Raw genomic sequence first — 23,218 nt, 5'->3', positions numbered from 1 at the left:
TAGTGGTCCAGTGGTTAAGACTCCATACTCCCAATGAAGGGAGCCCGGGTTTGATCCCTGGTCAGGGAACTAGATCCCATATGCCGCAACTAAGAGCCCATGTGCCGCAACTAAAGATCCCGCGTGTCACAACAAAGGTCCCACATGCCACAACTAAGACCCAGTGCAGCCAAATAAATAAATAAATATATTTTTAAAATTTATTAAAAAGAGAGAGACCACACTACTCCCTATGAAAAAGTCCTTCAAAAAAAAGAAAAAAAGAACTTTAAACTCATCACTGCTGTCCAACAGAAGTTTCTATGACGATGGAAATATTCTATATCTGTGCTGTTACAATAGACACTAGCCAGAGGTATCCATTAAGTGCTTGAAATGTGGTGAGGGCAACTAAGAACTGAATTTTTCATTTAATTTCATTTTAATTAATTTAAATTCAGATAGCCATGTGTGGCCAGTGGTACTGTATTAGATGGCACAGGATTAGATCTAACTACCAATCTGTAGGAAATACAAGGGACAGAAACACGTGTTAAATAACCCCATAAAGTTGCAATCAAGGAAACCCTGATCAGAGCTTAGGAACTCTACAGAATACCTGATCCAGTTTCTTCCACAATAAAAATTTGCAAGGAAAGCAAAGGGAGAAATGGAATGAGAACCCACAGTTTAAAGAGACTTAAAAAAACATCAACTAATCACAAAGTATGGATCTTGTTTGTACTCCATTTCAAACAGGCAAATAAATTTAATAGGCAATCAGGAAAATGTGAACATTGACTAGCATTTGATATTATAGAAATGTTGTTGATACTGTTGAAACTGACTGATGAGTCCATGGAGTTCATTATACTTTCCTCTCTAATCCTGTACATTGATATTATAATATTGTAATATTGATATTTTTAAAAATAAAAGTATAATAATAGTTCTCTATCAGGCCAGCTAGCTTTTAAGCAAAATCTTCTTCTCTTTCTTCACAAGAAGCATTGCTTCTCCAGTAAAAAAAAAAAGAAAACAAAATCAAGTCTCTCACATGGTCTAAAGATTTTGTTAACAATAACTGTGAAGCCATATGCCTCTCAGAGGTTCTTCCTTTTTTCCCCCAAGTTTTAACTTAGAAAATACTTCCTTCAATGTGTTGTCCAAAATCTCTTAATCCCTAGAGATGTTTCTTTTCACTGTTTAGTCATCACCTGCTAAATCACTGAGCAAGAACATCAGTTAGTTTGATAACACATGGCAGGCTTCCATCCCATTCTAGATAGTCACTATAGGAAAGCAGCCAGCTATTAATCAGTCCAAATACAACTCTGTCCACTCAAAACAAACACCAGCCATAACGTGTAGTTCGTCAGGCACCATGCTTCCTCATAAAAATAAGGAGTTGTAGTGTCCTCCAGTTTTGCATGAGCCTCATACTGGTTATATGACTGTCCTGATGCAGATTATTTGCTCCTTTTTTTGACATCTCTGTGTGTCACATTTATTCATCCTTCAATCTTGTGATTCAGTTTATTGATTTCCATGGACAACCTCCTTAGCATAGCACACGGCACAGGTACCTACTCCTCTAAGACACCAATTCAACTTCAGTGTGCAAAACCCCATTCTTAAAGCACAGATACTGTAGCCACATGATACCTTTTTTCCTCTTCTGAGTCATAATGCTGAATTTCTCAGCCTCAGTTTGGTTTTAATTTCTGCTTTTTCTTCCATATTACCCGGAATTCATTCTAACAAGCAGTAACACTGAGAAAATCTTTCAACCGTTTCTCTGTAAATATGGTTCAAGTCTGCATTTAGTTCACGTGTAATTACAGGTTACTGGACCACCCGTAGGTTTCCATTCCTCCTAACACTGATTGGGGCATCAGGTAGAATTTTCTTATCTCCTAACAACCCTTGCTGTTTTCTCTGGTTGGGAAATTACGCTTCTAGAGTGAGATGCTGGTCTTTAGGTTGCTCTGCCTTAGATTCATCACAATAGTTTTATCGCCAGTGGCAGCCAGACAGCATCACAAGGCTTTCGCTGGCAACCCACTAGCAATTATTACTAACAAAAAGTAGGTTCTACACCAATGAACTACCAAATAGAGGAAAGCTCTCCCTGCCCCCACCCAACAATTTTAGAGCTCCACTCAGCCTTTTTCTCTTAAAATTAAGTATGAGTCCATTTTTTCACAGGCTTCAGGGTTATTCAGAGTATTCAGTGAATAATTTCATTTAACTGCTCTTTCTCAATCAGATTCTTATTCTTCATTACCAAAAATACTAAATGCATTTATTTTGAATGTTTTAAACTACATTATTACATGCTACCTGCCATCTTATTTAAGGAACACACACAAAAAAGAAAACATTTATTCTGGGATAAGAAATTAAATATAGTTAAGAGCCAATGTTACTTGTAAAAAAATAGGAGGAGGATGGAAGCATGGCTTTGAAACAGATGCCAGTTTTCTGTGGAAGAACAGGAGTCCTCCAGATGGAGGAACCATTATTAGATCAAGAAGTATTGGGCTTCCCTGGTGGCGCAGTGGTTGGGAGTCCGCCTGCCGATGCGGGGGACACGGGTTCGTACCCCGGTCTGGGAGGATCCCACATGCCGCGGAGCAGCTGGGCCCGTGAGCCATGGCCGCTGAGCCTGCGCGTCCGGAGCCTGTGCTCCGCAACAGGAGAGGCCACAGCAGTGAGAGGCCCGCGTACCGCAAAAAAAAAAAAAAAAAAAAAAAAGTATTAACCTTTGCCAGAGTTTTAATCAGGTCCATTTTCTCCAACCACTTAGTCAAAAGAACTGATTGAGTGTGTTTGCCTAACAACCTCAAAACAGAATGTAAAATATAATATACAGAGAGAGAGAGAAGATAACCGAGTCCTCAAGCTGCTTCCAATCCAGCTGAGGAGCTATTTGTGTCACAGCCGAAGGACAGAAAACGGCAGGGGAACATATCATTCAGCACCCCTTTGTTTTACCAAAACAAAGGGTAGAAAGAGCTCAATGCTTTTCAAAAAAACTGTGTTCAGCTGAACAAAACTGCCTTAAGGACTGCTCCACAGGGTGGGAGAGAGATCTCATACAATGGGATGGATACTCCCTTCATACCCACCACTCACCAATCAGTTGTGTTTTTTTTATCTTTTTACAAACTAGGGTGCCACAGGGTTTTGTTTAAAAAAAAAACAAACAAAAAAAAACTTCAAAGTCAACCAAAAACACAAGTTTAAAAGCCACTGAACTAGAAGAACTCTCAGGTCCTTTCCAGTTCTTCATGCTGCTCAATGTTATGCTCTCAAACAATCAACTTGGACTTATCACCACGATTACCAGATTTTGAGCAGATTGTTGAAGAGTCCACTCATTGTTCTTATGTCTTAAGACATTATGTTGGCATTATGGTGTTGTGTTGGTTTTGGAGAAACACTAGCAAACAGAAAAACTGGGTGATAAGGCTCTAAGTGGAGCTAAGAAAGAATCAATGGAAGTATGAGAGTCACTTCTGAAAATACTTACAGTACAAAAAAATACTGGTCAATTGGCAAAATAACTGAGGACTTGGTGGATGTACTGGCTACCACTGTAGATGATTATTTTCAAACTATTTAGCAATACTGCATCAATAGCAGTTCATCCTAGCACAAAAACATTTAGCTTCACATGGTAAATGAATGACATAGCAATTCCTTCAATGATACGATTAAATTCCACGGTTCAATACAATAATTAAATGCCAACATTGATTTTTTAAAAGAAAACTCATTATGATGAAATGAATACCTAAGAGTATCTGAACTTATTACAATACATGCTACCATCACAACAGATAAGTGGCAGCCTGGAAGTATTCTTCCCAAAGGCAGAACATAGCAAACTGCATTACCTGACTCCAGCCTGGGTAATCATTTCCTTTACTGTAATTCCCATGGAGTGCAACCAGTATCAATCATAACAAAAGAATCACGTGAAGAGTCAAAGAACATGCTCAGTTTTGGGGACCTCTAGTCTGGTAAAAATTCCACCCATAAGGAAAACAAAAATACTTATTAGTGAGCCAGTTATATATATAGCTGATATGTTCCTCTATTAAGTTTACCCAAAGAAAAAATATTATCATTTGGCTCAAACATGAAATGTATACTGTTTCTGTTCATAAATGCCTTCCGTTCTCTGCAATATAAGTCTGAGTCATCAGTCTGGAAAGTTTGTACACACCACCTTCAGGAATCTGCCGGTAGAGCTGCTGGAGGATCTCTTTTGACAGGCACCTACGCACGAGCTCAAACAGGCAGACACATTTGAAGAATAGACCTGCCTTCATTCAGTGTACAGAGACAGAATTGAGCATTACTAAGTCAGTGCCTCCCACGCCCCCACTGTGCACATGCACAAGCACACACACACACACACACACAACAAAACAAGACAACACGAAAACTGACACAAAAACAAAACCCAAATGACAGAAAACAATTTATGGTTGGTGTTCCATTTAGCTACAGGTAATATGTTCTGCATAAACTTCTCAGAATTAGGAAGACTTCAGTGCCAGACGCCTTTTAAAGGAAGAGATGTTTGGGTATAATTGTGTTCTTAGAAGCGTCATCACCTGACAGACATCAGAACGGATGCCAGTTTTCCAGAATCCTTGGCTACTCAGCTCCACTGTTACTTCTCGCCTCATGGTATTCTTCTGTCGTATTTTTTGGAGTGCTTCCTAGAAAAGACCCCATTATGATGAGTAACCTTTAAGTTCTAAAGCAATACTAAGCCAAACAGCAAGCATTAGTAAATTAGCTGGATTCATTCACCCTTACATTCAGGTAGTCAAACCTCTTCTTGCCAAATTAGATTAAAAAAAAATAATAAAGGCCTTGGGGATAAGCCAGCTTTTCCTGGTAAATGGATAAGAAAAAAATTAAACCAAATCAACTACTCTGGCAAGTTCAAACAAAAAATGCCCTTTTACTGAAAAAGAAACAAAATGTGGTGTTTGGAATTTGAAATCAGCATGTAAAAATTATATTTAAATCAAGCCTTATGCTAAGCATTTACATATAAGAAAGACAATCAGTAAATTAACCAGAAACCCATGTAATTGTCAAAGCTGCCTTCCAATTTGCAAACCCTTGCAGCAAGGGTACATTTTATTTAAAAAAGACCGTGATCCAAAACTTCTGCAAGACATAAACAGGAACTGACTCTTCCCTTTTATGCTGCCCTTCAAATAATTAATGATAAAAAATAATTTTATACTTGGACGCTTATTCAATAAAAATCTCATAGGAATTCATAATTACAACAGGAACCACCACCACCAGCTCCACCATTGATTAAGTTCCTACTACAGGCCAATACCACTGGAGGAAAGTTAAATGGAGTATTTCCAAGTCCATACAACCACCTTTTTCCCTGGGTGCACCAAGAGAGGGACATCTCAGTCAGCCTCTCTTGGCCTTGGTTCTGTCCTTTATAATGAAGCTGACTAAGTCACAGAAAGTGATGAGGTCAGAATTCAAAACACTTTTGCCAGCTTCAAAACCTTGCTCTTGGGACTTCCCTGGTGGTCCAGTGGCTAAGACTCTGTACTCCCAATGCAGGGGGCCTGGGTTCGATCCCTGGTTGGAGAACTAGATCCCGCATGCATGCCTCAACTAAGGGTCTGCATGCCGCGGCTAAGAAGTCTGCATGCAACAACTAAGAGTCTGCAAGCCGCAACTAAAGATCCTGCATGCCACAATGAGGATCCCGTGTGCCGCAACCAAGACCTGGCGCAGCCAAAATAAATAAATAAATACTTTTAAAAAACAAACAAAAAAACCCCCACCTTGCTCTTACACTGTGGCAACAGAATAAAACCTTACTGAGACAAAATTTATGTTGATACTGAATCCATTTATTCTTAAAATTAAAACTAAAACACAAATGATCCTAGAATACAGATAATACTACCCATTAGTAAAGAAATATGGAATCTGGGATATAAAACCTTAGAAAATCAGTTCACCTTACCAAACTAACAGACATATGGAAGCCAATCTTTTACAAGCTTAAGACCACGAAATTTGAATAAGTAATACTATGTGCAGCCTAATTAATGATAAAAAGCTGATCCAGCACGTTTTAAACTTTAACTTCTATAGACGCTATATTTATTCCCAACTTTCTTTAAAAAACTGGCCTTTTTAGGGGGAGAAAATGGTCCCTTAGCTACTAAAAGATGAAAAAAATCAATCAGCATACTAATATGAGGAGGGGAATAAAGTGTGATTTTTTTTTTTTTTTTTTTTGCGGTACGCGGACCTCTCACTGTTGTGGCCTCTCCCATTGCGGAGCACAGGCTCCGGACACGCAGGCTCAGCGGCCATGGCTCACGGGCCTAGACGTTCCACGGCATGTGGGATCTTCCTGGACCGGGGCATGAACCCGTGTCCCCTGCATCGGCAGGCGGACTCTCAACCACTGCCCCACCAGGGAAGCCCTAAAGTGTGATTTTTTTAAAGTTTCTTTCCATCTTATTCTAGAAGTTTGGTGTAAAAACAATCTCAAAAAAACCTGAAGTGCATCACCATTAGTCACAGGAGAATAGGGTCCAATACCGACCTCCCTCTGTGCCAGCTTCTGCTTGTCAGTTTGTTTGACTTTAGGGCTATTTGCTAGGAGGTGGCGAAGTTTTACGTAACTCTTCCACAGTTTCTGGTACCTAAGGAAAAGGACAGACAGACACCTCAGACAAAAAGAAGGCAAATCTAAAGTGCAATAAAGCAAGGTGTTCTAACAGGCCTGCTCAATCATAAATGCATTCTTGTGAATATCCTTAATGGTAGCAGACCTTCATTCTAAGGAAGGATGTGATCTGGGGGGTGCTGAGGAGCAGGATGACCTTATTAAGTTGACTGCTGCCTACATGGGTTGAAAATGAGGTGTCACTATACAGATGAATCTCTCTGGAAAAAATTCCTAGGGAGACACACAAAAACCGATAGAAACATGTATGGTTTCTCATTGTTACCTCTTTGAAAGTAACACATTTTATTTAAATATGTGTTTTCTGATGTTTGTTGAAAGACCTCTTACTTAATAAAGATACTGTCCATGTCCAAAATGCCTTCACTGAAAGTAAAAGTTGGAGAGTATTAGAAAATAGAACCCCCTTTGAGACAATACCCAAGCTACATAGCTACGGACATCTATTTTTCCACTGGGAAGGGAAAAAAGACAAATGGTATATATCAATTTGTATATGCCATGACAAAAATAAGCATATTTGTAGCCAAATATGTTATAACCTGGATCACAGTTAAAGCATCCTGAAAATGAAGAGAATATGAAGTCTTCTATCCGTTCACACTCCTGCCATCTGAGAGTCCACGAGAGCCTAATCACATTCTACTAACACTTTTCTGAAAAGAAGGGACTTTCCAAAGATTTTCTGTCATACTGAAACTGCTCCTTTCTTGGCCTTAGCTGGGTGTCTCCTTTTTGATAACATTTTTTTAGAGAATGGAGGAAAGAAAGAAGTACTTACACAGTGCCTGGTTCACTGCTTCATACTTTTATCCAAAGGGGGGAGAAAAAGAACAAAACCCTTTAGCCTCTTCTAATATATCAGCCAGAATTGGATTAATGAATTGAAAATCTCCCATGCCCTTTTCTCCCATTATGAATCCTTTAAAAAAATTAAATCAGGAGGCGGTTTGTTTGTTTAACAAGGTAGAGAATCCAAACACTCCTGAAGAATATAATGGTACTATTTCCATTCCCACACATCTTCGTTTTCTCCCAGCAAAACACTAACATGCCAGTTGGAAAGTAACATCAATTCTAAGAGTTAGAAGTCATGGCTTCTCCTTCCAATACAACCCTTGACTTTGCATGGGATGTTGGGCTCTTACTAAGATGTCCCCAAAAAACAGAACTCTGCGTCAATGTGGCAGTGCTAAGAACCAACATGGTGCTACTTTCCTCTAGAGGGCACTGAAAAAAATAAAAAAGAATCATAACAGTAAGTACTATAATGATGGATAAAGGAAAAGTTCCTTAAAGGTTAAAAACAATACAGGACTCATATTGACCAAGACTGCCAAGGATAATCTATTGAATAATAATTTCCTGCAGTCAAACATGTAGAGAACATAATTCTTCAGGAGCTACCAAAACCTGCTTCCTTTGGTAACCTAAATTTGGAAACATGGCTCATTTCAGGTCTTAATTTTTAAAAAGAAAAAATCCACTAAAGGGGATTCCTCGCTAATTCTGCTGTTAGTAGAAGGTGAAATTGGCTAAGACAAACACTGAAAAATATCTTACTGTGGGTCTCCAGCATAACTCAACTGTGCAGGGCGTATCCCAAAGTGGACGATAATAGGAAAAGTAATCACATCGGGGTTGAACTGTTCACGATCCAGTTGATCGATGCGGACAGAGCTTGGTTTCTAGAGAGAAAAATCAAAGCCATTTGTTCCCTTAAGAATTCTTTAAGTATTGTCTTTAATCTAAGTAGGGAAGAAAGTAATCGGATTTTTCCCTAGGAAAGCCTCATCCCCAAAGGGAAAATGTCATTTCAAAACCCTTCAACCATAGCAGCTAAACTATATAAAAACTATAATGTCATCCCTATGAATGAGTCTGTGCCATTTGGCATCATGAACAATGATTTTGTCCTTGTTTGCCATCCACATAGAAACCTTTAACAATTAAACTTTTGAAAGGACACTTAGGCAGATGTAACTTTTCCTTAACCTCTCCAAAGGCACAGAGGAAGTTTTCCACATGACCAGAAAGAGATATGCTGGCTTATTCTGCTTTAATTTCACATTTCAAATGAATAGCTTATTTCTACTCAGGAGGCACAGACAGATGCCTCTATATAATTTTTCCCCCATTAGTTCTCTGTGTACCTTGTGTATTCCTTTAATCCTATACCTTTAAATTAAAAGGTATGGTGGTACAAAGACCAAATAGTTAAGCTTCTCTTATTATGTCCATGTAGGCCATTATTAAATTTTAATAGAGAGCTTCATATGTCTTTTTTTTTCCCGTCTAATAAAAAAAGAAGTGAACAGCTGGTTCCTTCTTAAGTTACTTAAGTATGAGGATCCATTTATAAAATATCTTTCATCTTGAAAGCTTAAGTTTGTGAAAAGATGGTAAAATCACAGACAGTATCCTTTAGCAACCTCCTTGCTTATACTCAATGCTCAGCGCAGTCCCTAATTAGAAACTAAATTCTTACTAAGAGATTGTGGGGTCTTTGGCGCAGTTGCTTTAGAGCCAAGGCTATAGAGTTGATCCCCATGGAGGCCAATAAGCTTCATTCTGTTGAACAGCTATGCCCAACAACTATGACTTGTTTGTCCAGGACACAGGGGTTTCAATGTTAAAACTGGAAAAGCCCCCAGCAACTGGGACAAGCTGGTTACCCTACCCACAACCGTAGTCCTAGTCAGCCATCTGACAAATACAAGTTGGTGACAAAGTAAAAAGATTTGTGTAAATTCATCTACATTAGTGAAAAAACAACGTAGACTTCAGTTTTTAAAGAATATTTCAATGTCATTTAACAGTCAAAATTTTACTAGCATCTTGAAAAGTTGACCTCTGCTCTCAAAATTAATAATTGGAGAAGATTTTGGTCACAGAAAACCTAAGATAAAATTATTTAAATGGCCATCAACAGTAGCAACATGTTATTTGGGTCTAAGAATTGTTTCCAATATTTTATGCATCAAAGCAGCAGAATTCATTTTTAAAAGAGGGATTGCACCACAGAAAAATGCTAGTGAAGTATTCATGTTTTCCTGATTTTAAATACCATGCTATGGTATCAACAGAGGAAACAGTGATTTAAAATATCTATAGTATCTGTAATTTATAGGGGGAGGGGATGAAATAAGTTCTAGACTTTGGCCACACCCTACAGTATCTATCACACCATTTTTGTAGAAGAATAAAAAACATTCTCGCCAATGACCAAAGTATTCCCCAGCAGAGGCAAAGTACCTAGGGAGGGAGATTAATTCTCCTAAGTTCTGCAGCAATAAAGTACTTAATGTGACCATAATGGTTTGGAAATTTTAATAAATTCCCCAATATCCTTAGCATTGGGCAATCTTCCAAAGCAAGCACTGCAGAGGATGAAATGTGGTGCCATGTCTATTCTGCCCTATTCTCAAAAGGATATAATGAAAGCATGTTTTATTATACTGAGTTTTCAGAATATTTTTCTCCTTTACACTAAGACTAAATACTAAATACTAAAAAAAGAAAAAAAAATAATTAACTTCAACATGTCCCTAAGCTTGGCACCCAAACTTAGCTTTCTTAATTTATTTCCAATTACTTTCCAACATAAACCCTTCACCCTAACCTGTGGTTTCCTTATTATCTTTAAAACTGGCCATATACCATCTCAAGTATGTACATTCAATTGTGCCAATAATTTATACAATTTCTTGATTCCTTAAATACCACAGTAGAATGTTTATGAAGAATGCCTGGCAGCCCAGCCCAGTGATCTCACCAAAAACTACAAGCTTTCCTGACCGGCTTTTTCAGATTGGTCCACTGATTCAATAATTCATCACAAACTCCTTTCATATGGATATGCTGTGAGTTTGCAGCTGGACAAGCAACATATATAATCTATATACTTCACTAGCACCTGGCTCATGTAGTAGTCCCTCAACAACTGAGTTGAACGATGATCGTGGTAATGGAGTAAATATCTTCTATGCCATTGGCTCAAAAACAAGCAAGGAGTGAACCAGAAGCAACTGGGGATTATTTTTTTAAACTACAGATCTTTGAACCCCATTACGTGGAGCATATGGGGTGGGGTGCATCAGGGCATTCTTATATTTTCAAAAGCTCTCCAACTGATCCTAGGATCTTAGGAAATTTTAACCAGGCTATGGAAGAAAGCCCCAGGATGAAAGTGTTTCCACAGTAAATCATGGGATTCTTCAAGCAGACCTACCAAGGTGAAAAGGCACGTCTCCCACCACCATCACACCCACGCATCCTCTGACCCAACTGTAAAACTGACAGAAGAAATGTAAATTTGTGCAACTGTTCAAAGAAAAATTAAGTCCAGAGTCACACCTACATAGTACTATGACTTGTATACTTCTTTTAAAGTTACTTTAATAATTATTTGTGTGGCTAAACAATATAACAGTAAAAATTGTGTAACTCTTTTAGTTTTAAACAAGTTTAATGTTTAAATGTTTTATTAAACTTTCACTTTCTAGATTTGTTTAAAATAATCAGTATTAGTTGGAATATTTGATTTGCAAATAGCAACATTTTGCTTGTGCAGATGTTACTGTCATGCTACAACAAGTTGATCCAGAGTTTTTATTTTTATGAATCAAGGCTATTAAACAATTTGGCAGCCTTTTAAAAACAACAGCTTTGTTTAAATAGACTATTCTGTTTCTTTACATAGGAGTATTTTAATTCTCCACTTTTGGAAAACTTTATCCTGATAAGATGCCAATATATAACTATTTTATGAAATAACATTTTAGACAAAACAACTTTTTAATAAATATATAAAACAGCATATTCTTTGTAAGAGAAAACTACTTATCTATTAATTCTCTGCTTTGATTTTTATATTTTTACCTCAAAATAAACATTAGAAGCAAATTTTAAAGCCAAAAATTTAAGAAACAAAATGAATAAAATGGGAAATACTTGTAACAATTATGGCAAAGAATCAATAAAAAAGGACAAATACCACAAAAGAAAGTTAGACAAAAGATACTGATAAGCCATTATCAGAAAAAAAACTTTAAAGGTCAGTAACATTTAAAATATCAATTTTTGCTAGAAACCAAAATAAACAGAAAACTGAACTAAATAGTATCAATTTATTTCCTACCAAATTGACAAAGTTTTCTGTTAAACTAGTATAACCGTATGAAGGAATGGGCAATCTCATATACTCCTTGTCAGAGTGCAAATTCTACAACCCTCTGGAAGGCAATTTATAACATGTACCAAAAGCCTTCAAAATGTGCATACCTTAAGGAATTAAATGGACACATTCAAAGATAAATACATACATATGTATACATGTTTACACACATATATACAAATTCAACACAGCATTATTTGTTATAGCAAAAATCTGGAAGCAACCTAGGTGCCCAATAACAGGGGGTTAATTAAATAACTTAGGGGCATTTTTTTTATTACACGCCTAAAGAGATTTAAGACTAAGGAAAAGTAACAACTTTGGGGTGGTTGTTCCTGGAGGAGGATAAGAAGGAAAAGGTCTGAATGTTAATATTTAACAGTATGATGCCAATTTTGTTTCAAAACAATATGAAACATGTCTATTCTAAAGAAACTAGAAAAGTGAATAGTATCATCTCTGGAGAATGGAACTATGGGTAATTTTTATCTTCATTGGGCCATTTTTCTATTTTCCTAATTTTCTATAGTGAAGACATATTACTTTTATACTTAGCAAAAAATTAGATCTGAACATATCTAAAAACTTCAAAATTCTCCATAATAATCAGAATAAATTTACTAAGCAGATGAAATTACTACTAAATATGCCTACATGATATTTTTCTTATTTACTAAATAAGATATTTTTCTTATTTACTAAAGGAAAAAATTACTCAAAGAACAAGAAGCAATGAGTACTTAAATCTTTAAAAATGTTCTGTTATCGTTTCTGCAAAACACTCAAACCTGAAACGAAGGTGATTCAGTCTCTGACTGTCAACACCAGCACATACCGTCCCAGGGTTGGTGACAATCATGCCTTTGCATTCTTCCGCATATTTCTGCCACTCAAGTTCTTCCCACTGAAGCATATTGGCAATCTCCTCTTCGGGAACCAGGGCTTTGCTACACCGTAATAAGTAAAGGAGGATCTGGTGCATGGACAGTACTTCCTTTCCTCCGTCTTAGGTGACAGTGGAGAGAGAGGGAAAAATAAGGCTACTCAATTAACAGCCAGTCATCCACCCAATAAGGAAAAATAAGACAATGAGAAGACAGCGTTTTTAAAAAGGTAGTACAGAATTTACATCGTTAAACCTTTGTTTAACCAGGTGCTAAATAATAGGAAAGCCATGTGTTTCACTGATGAACGGTGCTCATAAACTATCTTATTTACTAAAATGGCAACAACAGCATTATAAATGATAAAAGGCCCATATGTAAGGTAGGAATATAAAAAAGGTGCCTACCTAAATAAATTTAAAACCACCTAATGTAAAGACCACAGTTTATAATATACAGAACCGTGTTATGTTTTAAGTATTTTAACGCTCTTTACAGGGTAACAGATGAAAGCTCTTTGACAGTGATGTTACTGATTTAAGGAAAGTCTAAGCTTTTATGAGATATTTATGGATGTTTTCAGTAAGCTATTGTTGCATTATGGCCTAGTTTTTTGGTGCTAATGTGCTGCACCTGCCATGAGGAATAGAGCTAAAGAGCTTGTACTAATATCATGAGGATCATTACGGAGTTAGTACACGGAAAAAATACCAAGTACTCTGAGACTTACAGAAGCATATATTACCAAGTACAGAGGATAAAAACAAAGAACATAAATAAAGCACCTTGGAAAAAATCAATTAATCTGGTACTTGATGAATCAAAGACATTGATCTAATGTGAGCATTAATTTCAGATTCACAGGCTTCTGCCTTCTCTTTGGGCTTAGCTTCTTGACCAGCATGTACAACCACCTTTTCTCTGCCTAGTCCCACCCAAAGGAGGGACAAGAGCCCTGAAGGTGTAGAGAACAATAACTACCCTCCCCAGGTCATGAGACATGCTGGGAACAGTGGTATAGGACCAAACACTTCATGGAGAAACAAGGGGACCAAGATGGTGGAGATGGGCAGGAATAAACGAGGGGGTCCTATTTGTGCTAGATAGAAGAGTTCATGGCAGCCAAGGAATCTGGGATGCTAGAAAATGGAAGAAGATAAAAGATTTTAATTCAAGTTGCTATGGGCTAAGAACTTAAGCCTACACATCTACGAGAGAAGACAGTAAGGATCAACATTTCTTTTTGATCTGTGTCTTTCTATCTCAGATGCTGCTCTGGAATTAGATGGCATTGCTGCTACAGGGCCACTATATATGTAGGAATGCATTCATTCATTAATCTAAATATGCATTCATTCATTCAATAATTACCAAGTACCTATCATGTAGCAGGCCTAGGAAACACAGCTGTGTTAAATAGCCAAAACCCCTTATGGGCTTCCCCGGTGGTGCAGTGGTTGAGAATCTGCCTGCTAAAGCAGGGGACACGGGTTCGAGCCCTGGTCTGGGAGGATCCCACATACCGCAGAGCAACTAGGCCCGTGAGCCACAACTACTGAGCCTGCGCGTCTGGAGCCTGCGCTCCGCAACAAGAGAGGCCGCGATAGATAGTGAGAGGCCTGTGCACCGCGATGAAGAGTGGCCCCCGCTTGCCACAACTAGAGGAAGCCCTCGCACAGAAACGAAGACCCAACACAGCGAAATTAAATAAATCAATTAATAAACTCCTACCCCCAACATCTTCTGGAAAAAAAAACCCTTATATTCCAGTGGAGGGAAAGATACAATAAAAAACAACTACATAATAATAGATCAGAGATGACCGCTATGAATAAGGATCAAACTGGGCAACTACACATAAAAGGGTGCTCAGGAAAGGCGTCTTTGAAGAGGTGTCATGTGAGCAAAGACTTGAAAGAAGCGGAGGAGCCCCTTGAGGCTACCTGGGAGCGGGGTGTCTTGGGGAGAAAACATAGCAAAAGCCTAAGGTGGAGTGGGATTGACGTGTTCCAGGAACTGCCAAGAGGCCAGCGTGGATGGAGTGAGGAGGAGGAGAGCGTGAGGGAGGCAGCAGGGAAGTCAGATCTCGCCAAGCTTTACAGAGCACGGGAAGCGCTCTGGATTTGACTCTCAGACGGGAGCATGTTTTTTACCATCATGTGCCAGGCACTATGAGTGGTCCCATGTAGCAATTATGGAAAAAGAAAAAACAAACAAAAACACAAGCTCTAGGCCTTCAAGAAGCAAGTTGGCTAATGATGACTAATCACAACTGTTCCTAGAGGAATCTTTGCAGATAACATTCTGAAAACAGAGCTCTCTTAAAGACACAGAGTCTCTTAAAAAAAATAACTGTCTAAGAAGTAACTAAAGTACAAAATACAATCAACCCACATGAGGACATGTTCTACCTACCCTTCATATTATTGTTCACAGCAGTAAAAATCTTTTATGCCTCATTACAAAACATCTGCCTTAAACCCAGGAGTCCCCTTTGATTAACAAATTTCCATGGTTAAGGGCATATTTCTCAGTCTGTCTCAATAGAAATTTTAATCCGCCTGCACGTGACATGTCTTTCTCAATCAGTGATGTTCCCCTCTTTGCTATGGAGCCCAGCATAGTCATAATGCCTACCTGTCCGTCTGAGTCCACGGTAATCTCTACTTCTAGGGGGCCCTGAAGTGAGCAGGTGGACAAGAGAACTCTTAAAGTCAGAGTAAGTTGACTTACACTTGCACATGTCCACATACAGAGCAGCAGGGATAAAGAAAACCTGGAGAGCCCCGAGAAGAACTGCCACACTAACGAGATTCTAGGCACCAAGGAAAGAGTAAAATAGTATTTAGATTGTAATCATTATATTTGTTAAGATTACTAAAAAGCACTGTAAGCCTATAAGGATACATCAGGAGTCTAGGATACTATAAGCAGCAGAGTGTTGTTTTGTTGCAAGGATTAGAAAAAAACATTCAGATTTTATTTGGGGAGGTTGGTGCCTGGTGGAAGGAGAAAAGATATGCAACTCCAGGTATACAAACTGGCACCAGAATCTCCCCACAAGCAGTTACAGTGGCTGACTTCAGGGCACTTCAAATAAAAGTGAAAAGGAGTAAGGGCGTTGAATTTAAGTGAAAAGAATAAAACACTCAAAGAGCTAGTGGGAGGGGGTAACACTTAAACCTACAATCCAAGGGCACCGCTCAATTTAGGAGAAGAATACCTGTGAGAGAAAGAAGGAAAGCCACTGAATGCTTATGAGAACGCATCTACCTAGATTAGGTGCAAAGCTGCTGATGACGGAGGAGAGTTTTATAGCAGCACAGAACTAGAAATAATTTTTTAAAAAACATACACACATCAGGTGCAAAATTGGTAATGCTGAAGGAGAAACTGTAAATCCATGTTGAAATCTGCTAAATATTTTAAATAGCAACTAAAATCTAAAAAGATAGATATTTACCAATGTGAAAAAGTAGAAACTCAGGACAGATAACCTGAAGTGAAATCCTTACGGAAATATAAGGAAAAGTAGACATGACTAGAAAGTCCTGCAGAGCCCACGGGGCAAGGGCTGCATCCCTCACACCCAGCAGGGCAAAAAAAGACACTCCAGAAATATTTGTGGAATGACTTTCTGAAGCGGATAAATAATGTGGCCACTTGCTCGCAGACTGCCATGAATTTACTAATGTTAATGAATTGGCTCTTTTGGTTTGTCTGCTTTGCTTCATGTTTATGTTGGGGATTTATGGAACTATGTCACTGAGGGCTAGGAAGTAATCTTTATCTCATTGGCTGAGATAAATAGGACATGATATAAATGAGAAATGAGAGTGGGTAAGCTAAGGTTAGCAGGAATTCTGCCAGCACTGGGACTGGAACCGTGACAACGGTTCATTATTCGGGAAGAACTGGAGTTTGTGTTTCGGGGAATGGATCTGGACAGTCATTAATGAACTGACAGACTTTATAAACTGTTTCTTAGAGACCCAATTCTCTCAGTTTATATTGCTTGATTATTTATATGGCTATTGGGGGGAGGGGCAATTTGTTAGGGAATTTGTGTTAAGAATACAGCTGGGGGACTTCCCTGGTGGCACAGTGGGTAAGAGTCCGCCTGCCAATGCAGGGGACACGGGTTCAAGCCCTGGTCCGGGGAAGATCCCACATGCTGCGGAGCAACTAAGCCCATGCGCCACAACTACTGAGCCTGCGCTCTGGAGCCCGCGAGCCACAACTACTGAGCCTGCGCTCTAGAGCCCGTGCTCTGCAACAAGAGGAGCCACCGCAGTGAGAAGCCCGCGCACCACAACGAAGACCCAATGCAGCCAAAAAAAATAAAATAAAATTTAAAAGAATACAGCTGGTTAAACAAGTATTTCTCAAGACTGTAACACTCAATTTTAAGAAATATAAAAATACCTTCCTCTTTCCTTACATTGAGAATAACTATAACTTCATTACCATGTCTCCTCTGTATTCCTACTAAGACACCTTTGTAGAATCTTAAGTTTTGAAAATTTGTATTAACAACACAGCATTTTCTAAACTTTCCAAATACAAAGTTATATTAAGATGCTATATCAATTGATGTTTTTTCCAAACTACACTTCCCTCCTGGGAATTATGATATACTCTCCCACCCTCTGGCCCTCTGTCAGCCATACCTAAAGAATTACTTCTCCAGAAATCAATCTGCTAGATAACTGATTTGCAAAATTGATTCAGGATTCTCAAAGCTTTACTACAGCAATGATATAAACAATGAACAGGCTTTCCCGTAAGCCTTCCTAACCTGAATTATGCCCTGCCCCAGCCCTGACTACAGTCAGGATAAAACCTTAAAGTGGCTCTAGGAGAGCTCATATCAACTATTTGGCTACTACAGGTAGAGGCAGGGATAGGAAAGAAACAAAAATTTGAGAAGACTCTTAAAATATCAATAAACTGGTTGTTCTGTGATTTGACTTCTGGTAAACTGGCCTGCACTGAATAATCCTTGGTTTAAACTATAAGCTTAACTTTGGATAAATTTGTATAAAGCAATTGAGACAGCTGTCTTCAAAGCAGGTCAACTGAGGAACTAGAGAGAAACTGGAATGACTGATAAACTTTCAGTTACATAGTATAATAAACTGATACAAACAAAAAGCAAATGAGAATGAGAGGACCATGTAATACTATATAAAAGCTGCTCATTCTCACAGGAGTTCAAGTAAGATGCAAATAATAATAATGAGATGACTTTTTACCTATCAAATGACTAGTAATATCCACTGTTGGCAGATGTATAGAAAAAGGGTACTGTTAAAAATGTTGGTTAGAACTACCAACTATGTCTTTTCTAGAGAAAACTTGGCCAACTCTTTCCAAATTTAAAATGTGCGTACTGTCTTAAATAATTTAACTTCTAGAACCCTACCTTGTAGAAACACTCACACAAATGCAAAAGGATAGATACACAAGACTATTCCTGAAGTATTTATATGTAATGGAGGAAAAATAGAGACCTCCAAAATACTCATGACTAGAGGAACCGCTAAAAAAGTTAACGTCCATTCATACTATGGAATGCCATGCAGATGTTAAAGATTGAGGCAATGTATTTATATAGAGGATGTCCGAAACAGCTGAGTAAAAGGTCAAGTTGTGTAACATATTTAGTGTTATCCCACTTAAAGAAAAAAGCATAATTCTCTCTGTACAGGTTAAAACAAATACAAATCAAACCATTTATAGCGCCTATTCATTTTCACATGTCTAGAAGGGGGTGTTCACTTTTTTACTTCATACACTTTTGTACTGTTTGTGCGCACACACACACGCACATACACACACACAGAGTCGACATAATTAAGGGCAAGGTAACACTTCAATTCTGTGAAGAAAGAATGGTCTTTTCAAAAAATGGTGCTGGGTCAACTGGATGTCATACTGAAAATAATTAATATTGACCCATATCTCATACCATTTGTAAAAACAAATTTGAGACATTATAGACCTAAATTTGTAGAAAATATAGAAGAGTATCTTGATGACCCTGGAGTATGCAAAGTTTTCAAAATTAAGATACAAAAGGCTCCAAGCAAAAAGGGTAAATATGTAAATTGGACTACATTAAAATAAAGAATTTCTATTCACCAAAAATCACCATTAAGATGGTGAAAAAGCAATCAGAGAGAAGGTACTGGCAATATATATATCTGACAAAAGACTCACATAGAGTATATATTAAAAATACCTACAAGTAAATGAGAAAAAAGGCAGACATAACCCAACAGAAAAATGAGCTAAAGATTTGAACAGGCACTTCAAAAGACAACATCCAAATGGTCAATATATGAAATGGTGCTCCATTTCATTAGTCATTAGGGAAATGAAAATTAAAACCATAATGTTATACCTCTGAATACTCATCAGAATGGCTAACTTGAAAAAGAAAAAAAAATGCCAAGTGTTGGTGTAAATGTGGACTAACATGAACTCTCATATATATTGCAGGTGGGACGGTAAAATGGTACAATCACTTTGGAAAACTGTTTGAAAGTATCTACAAAGCTTAATATAAACACATCCAGAATTTCTGCTCCTAGGTATATATTCACTATAGAAAAGCATAAATATATGCTCACCAAAAGGCATGTACAAGTGTTTGGTGAACACATGTATGCTATCTGAAAGAGTCAAAAACTGAAAACATGCAAATGTCCATTAATCACAGACAGGTTAAATACACTTTAATTTAGTCATACCATATAATACTATACAGCAATGAGAATGAGTCAGCTACAGTTAACTGTGACAATAGGTATTTCAAAAACATAATTCAGAAGAAAACAGAAACAAAAAAGAATATACAATTCTAGTTTTTATAATTCAGAAACAGTTAAAACTAATACATGGTATTTTCAAGCCAGAATAGAGGCTACCTTGAAGGGCTGGGTAGTGACTGGAAAGGGGCTCTTGGATGCTGGTAATCTTGAGCCGGGTGCTGAGTACACAGTCATATTCACTGTGTGAAAATTCATTGAGTCTTTCATGTATGATATGTGCACTTTTCAGTATTTGTGTTCTACCTCAATCAAAGGTTTACTTTTTAAAAATGAGAGACAATACCAAAGAATGTTTGAAAAACACACTCACTCTTATTAGTAACAAAATACATGAATATTTTACTAAGACACTATTATGACCAATTAAATAAAGCCAGTAAACAAGTATCTACTGAGCCCCTGCTATGCACCACTTAGTAGTATGTTAGTAGTGATACAAGACAGACTGTTTACTCCTTAGCCTCACAGAGCTACAGTTGGAACGGAGGGAGGGAGGGAGGGAGGGATGGAGGAAGGAAGGAAAGTCCAAAACGTGAAGAAGACGAATAATGCATTTTTCATGGCAGCATAAACTGATAGGATTCTTTTGACAAGAAATTTGGTACTACATATCACGATCTTTAAAAATATCTGCCTGGGGCTTCCCTGGTGGCGCAGTGGTTGGGGGACCGTCTGCCGATGCAGGGGACACGGGTTCGTGCCCTGGTCCGGGAAGATCCCACACGCCGCGGAGCGGCTGGGCCCGTGAGCCATGGCCGCTGGGCCTGCGCGTCTGGAGGCTGTGCTCCGCAGCGGGAGGTGCCGCAGCAGTGAGAGGCCCGCGTACTGAAAAAAAAAAAAAAAAAAAAAAAAAAAAACTGCCTGCTTGATGAATTATTAAAAATTAGGATGCAAAACATTTATCAGTATGATGACCACTATGCAAAAAAGTTATGAACAGAAAAAAATGAAAATATATATCAAAATGTATTTTCCTTTTGAACTCATCATTTTCTAAAGATTTTCAGTGAAGTCACATTGTGAAAAATGAATCAACCATAATTTGCTGTCCAATACCAAAATGCATTTTATACATTAGGCATTTTTCTATATCTTTCAGGGTTTTGCTTTCTTTAAAAAAAAAAATTTATTTGTGTATTTATTTTTGGCTGCGTTGGGTCTTCGTTGCTGCGCGCAGGCTTTCTCTAGTTGCAGAGAGCAGGGGCTACTCTACATTGCAGTGCGCAGGCTTCTCACTCCGGTGGTTTCTCTTGTTGCGGAGCACAGCTTGCGGGCTCCAGAGCACAGGTGGATTCTTAACCACTGCTCCACCAGGGAAGCCCAAAACTTATTATTAAATTAAATTAAAACTTATTATTATTGAAAACAGCTCATTTATAGTCATGCACTAATTGGGAGAATCTTCACTGTGTAGGCAAAGTCATAAATATTTTTACTAATTGTATGACTTTTTTACTAACAGCTGTGTTCTGAAATCAGTTAACTCCATATTACATTCATTGGTACAGAAAAGTTACTGTTGTTCATAGTGACTTTTGTCTTTTGAAATGAATATTCTATTTTAAATTTGAACTGTTCTGCCTAATTAAAAACAGTCTACAATATTGTGTGCTCCTTCATGCATATGTAAATGTATTCATTAATGTATATGTATATTATGTACATATGTATAATATTGATGTGTATATAACTGGTTGAAAATTAAAGTGTTAAATGTTTCCTTTCAGAATCAAGCTTCCATGTATTTCCTTATCAGTCTCAGATAGCAGTTTTTAAAGAGTTTCTACTAAGAGCGACAAAATAGAACAAACTACAAATGTTTGGAGATGATCTGAGAACTGATAAGAAGATAATTCTAGTTGAAGTAAGGACAGCTTTTGAAATTCTGCTGTAACTATTGAGTAAACAATTGTAAGATATATTTTATGTGATAATGACATTAACTCTCTCCATAGTGTTAGTACTGGTAAAATATAACATAAAGGCTTTGTATAATAGAAGAAACCTAAAGTTTCTTGCAGTAAACTTGGATAAAGTAGCTATAGGTTAATGAACTTTAAAAATTTAATGGCCTAAGTATAGAAAGGCAAAAAATAATTGGAAAATGACATCTTAGTAAAAATATTATAACTTGTAGTGACCCTAAGAAGTTTGCTCTCAAAATCCTATTGATGCGTTTTACTATTTAGGATATCAGTTATTTGATGTCTCCCTTAATTTCTACAAAAGTTCTGGTTACAGTACATTGAATAGATAACATTTTTCCTGTTTTAGTAGATATAAACCTGAAAATAAATTTACATGGGAATAAAACTGAGCTAATGTTTATCCTTTGTTTTTGGTAGGATTTACCTAACCAGTTTCATCAAACTTTACATGAAGTTCTGAGGTGAGTTTCAGTGAAGTTTTCTAAAACTCCAAATTAAATGACAGGTGGTTTAAATTTCAACCTTGCTTGCTATCTTTTGTTATTTTAGGAAGTATGTGCAGACTGGTCAATGTCCTCTAATATTTATAATCTCTGACAGTCTCAGTGGAGATAATAATCAAAGGTTACTGTTTCCCAAAGAAATTCAGGAAGAGTGTGCTATACCAAATAGAATACAAATAGAATGAAATTTCTGCTTAAAATTTTATATACATACTGTATTTTTTAACTCATCACATAACCACTATCTTCCTTTATAAAACTTTGACAGTTTCAACCCTGTGGCACCAACAATTATGATGAAGTTTCTTAATCGAATAGTGACAGAAGAAGCTAATAAGTTAAGCCTTTTAAGAACTGATTAATTTGAATCTTACATTGTAATTATAGAAAGCCAAACTTAAGTAGTATTACATAAACTTGAGGAGTTAGAGACACAAACTATTTCAGTTTTTAAAATTAAAAAAATTTAATTATACTCATAAAGCATGTCATTTTAGAAAATGTAGGAAATACTGATTTTTAAAATCCTTAACCTTTTTCTACTTTTAAACTTAATTTTCTTTTTCACAGAGGTAAATTTCCCTTTGTTTGGCTTAGTATTCTAAATTGTATCTGTTATCAAGAAACTGTTTTCTGGTATCTAGGTCCACTAGTCAGTAACATTGCAACTCTACTTCTGACCTGTTGTCACTTTTTAAAGATTTAATATTTGTTTTTGATAAAAAACATATTATAAAATTTACCATCTTAACCATTTTTTTCAGCTTTATTGAGATATAACTGACATATAACATCATGTAAGTTTAAGGGGTATGACACATTGATTTGATAAACTTATGTAATGAAAAATGATTACCACCATAGTGTTATCTAACACCTCCATCATATCATGTAATTACCATTTCTTTTCTGTGATGAGAACATTTAAGATTTTTTTCTCTTAGCAACTTTCAAATATGTAATACAGTATTATTAGCTGTATTATGTATTTGAAATACCTTAACCATTTTTAACCATCCAGTTCAATAGTGTTAAGTATACTAACATTGTTCTGAAATAGCTGTTACTTTTTTTTTTTTATTTGGTTGTGCCGGGTCTTAGTTGCAGCATGCATGTGGGATCTAGTTCCCTGACCAGGGATCGAAC

General features: G+C 37.2%; 1 protein-coding gene across 1 annotated transcript in view; it reads right to left on the bottom strand.

The window, feature by feature from the left end:
• Positions 1 to 23,218, bottom strand: part of DROSHA (drosha ribonuclease III) — a gene marked incomplete at its 5' end in the record, with an annotated part of 122,339 nt that overhangs the window by 56,511 nt on the left and 42,610 nt on the right. Inside the window, 4 exons of the mRNA XM_079704044.1 lie at positions 4,608 to 4,715; positions 6,602 to 6,701; positions 8,309 to 8,433; positions 12,757 to 12,926. Of these exons, the coding sequence (XP_079560170.1) occupies positions 4,608 to 4,715; positions 6,602 to 6,701; positions 8,309 to 8,433; positions 12,757 to 12,926 (503 nt within the window). The remainder of the gene's footprint in view (positions 1 to 4,607; positions 4,716 to 6,601; positions 6,702 to 8,308; positions 8,434 to 12,756; positions 12,927 to 23,218) is intronic.

The sequence above is a fragment of the Hyperoodon ampullatus genome (genome assembly GCF_949752795.1).
Source record: "Hyperoodon ampullatus genome assembly, chromosome: 4".
Taxonomy (NCBI): Eukaryota; Metazoa; Chordata; class Mammalia; order Artiodactyla; family Ziphiidae; genus Hyperoodon; species Hyperoodon ampullatus.
The sequence above is the reverse complement of the archived record's forward strand: the minus strand, read 5'-3'. Positions and strand labels throughout refer to the sequence as shown.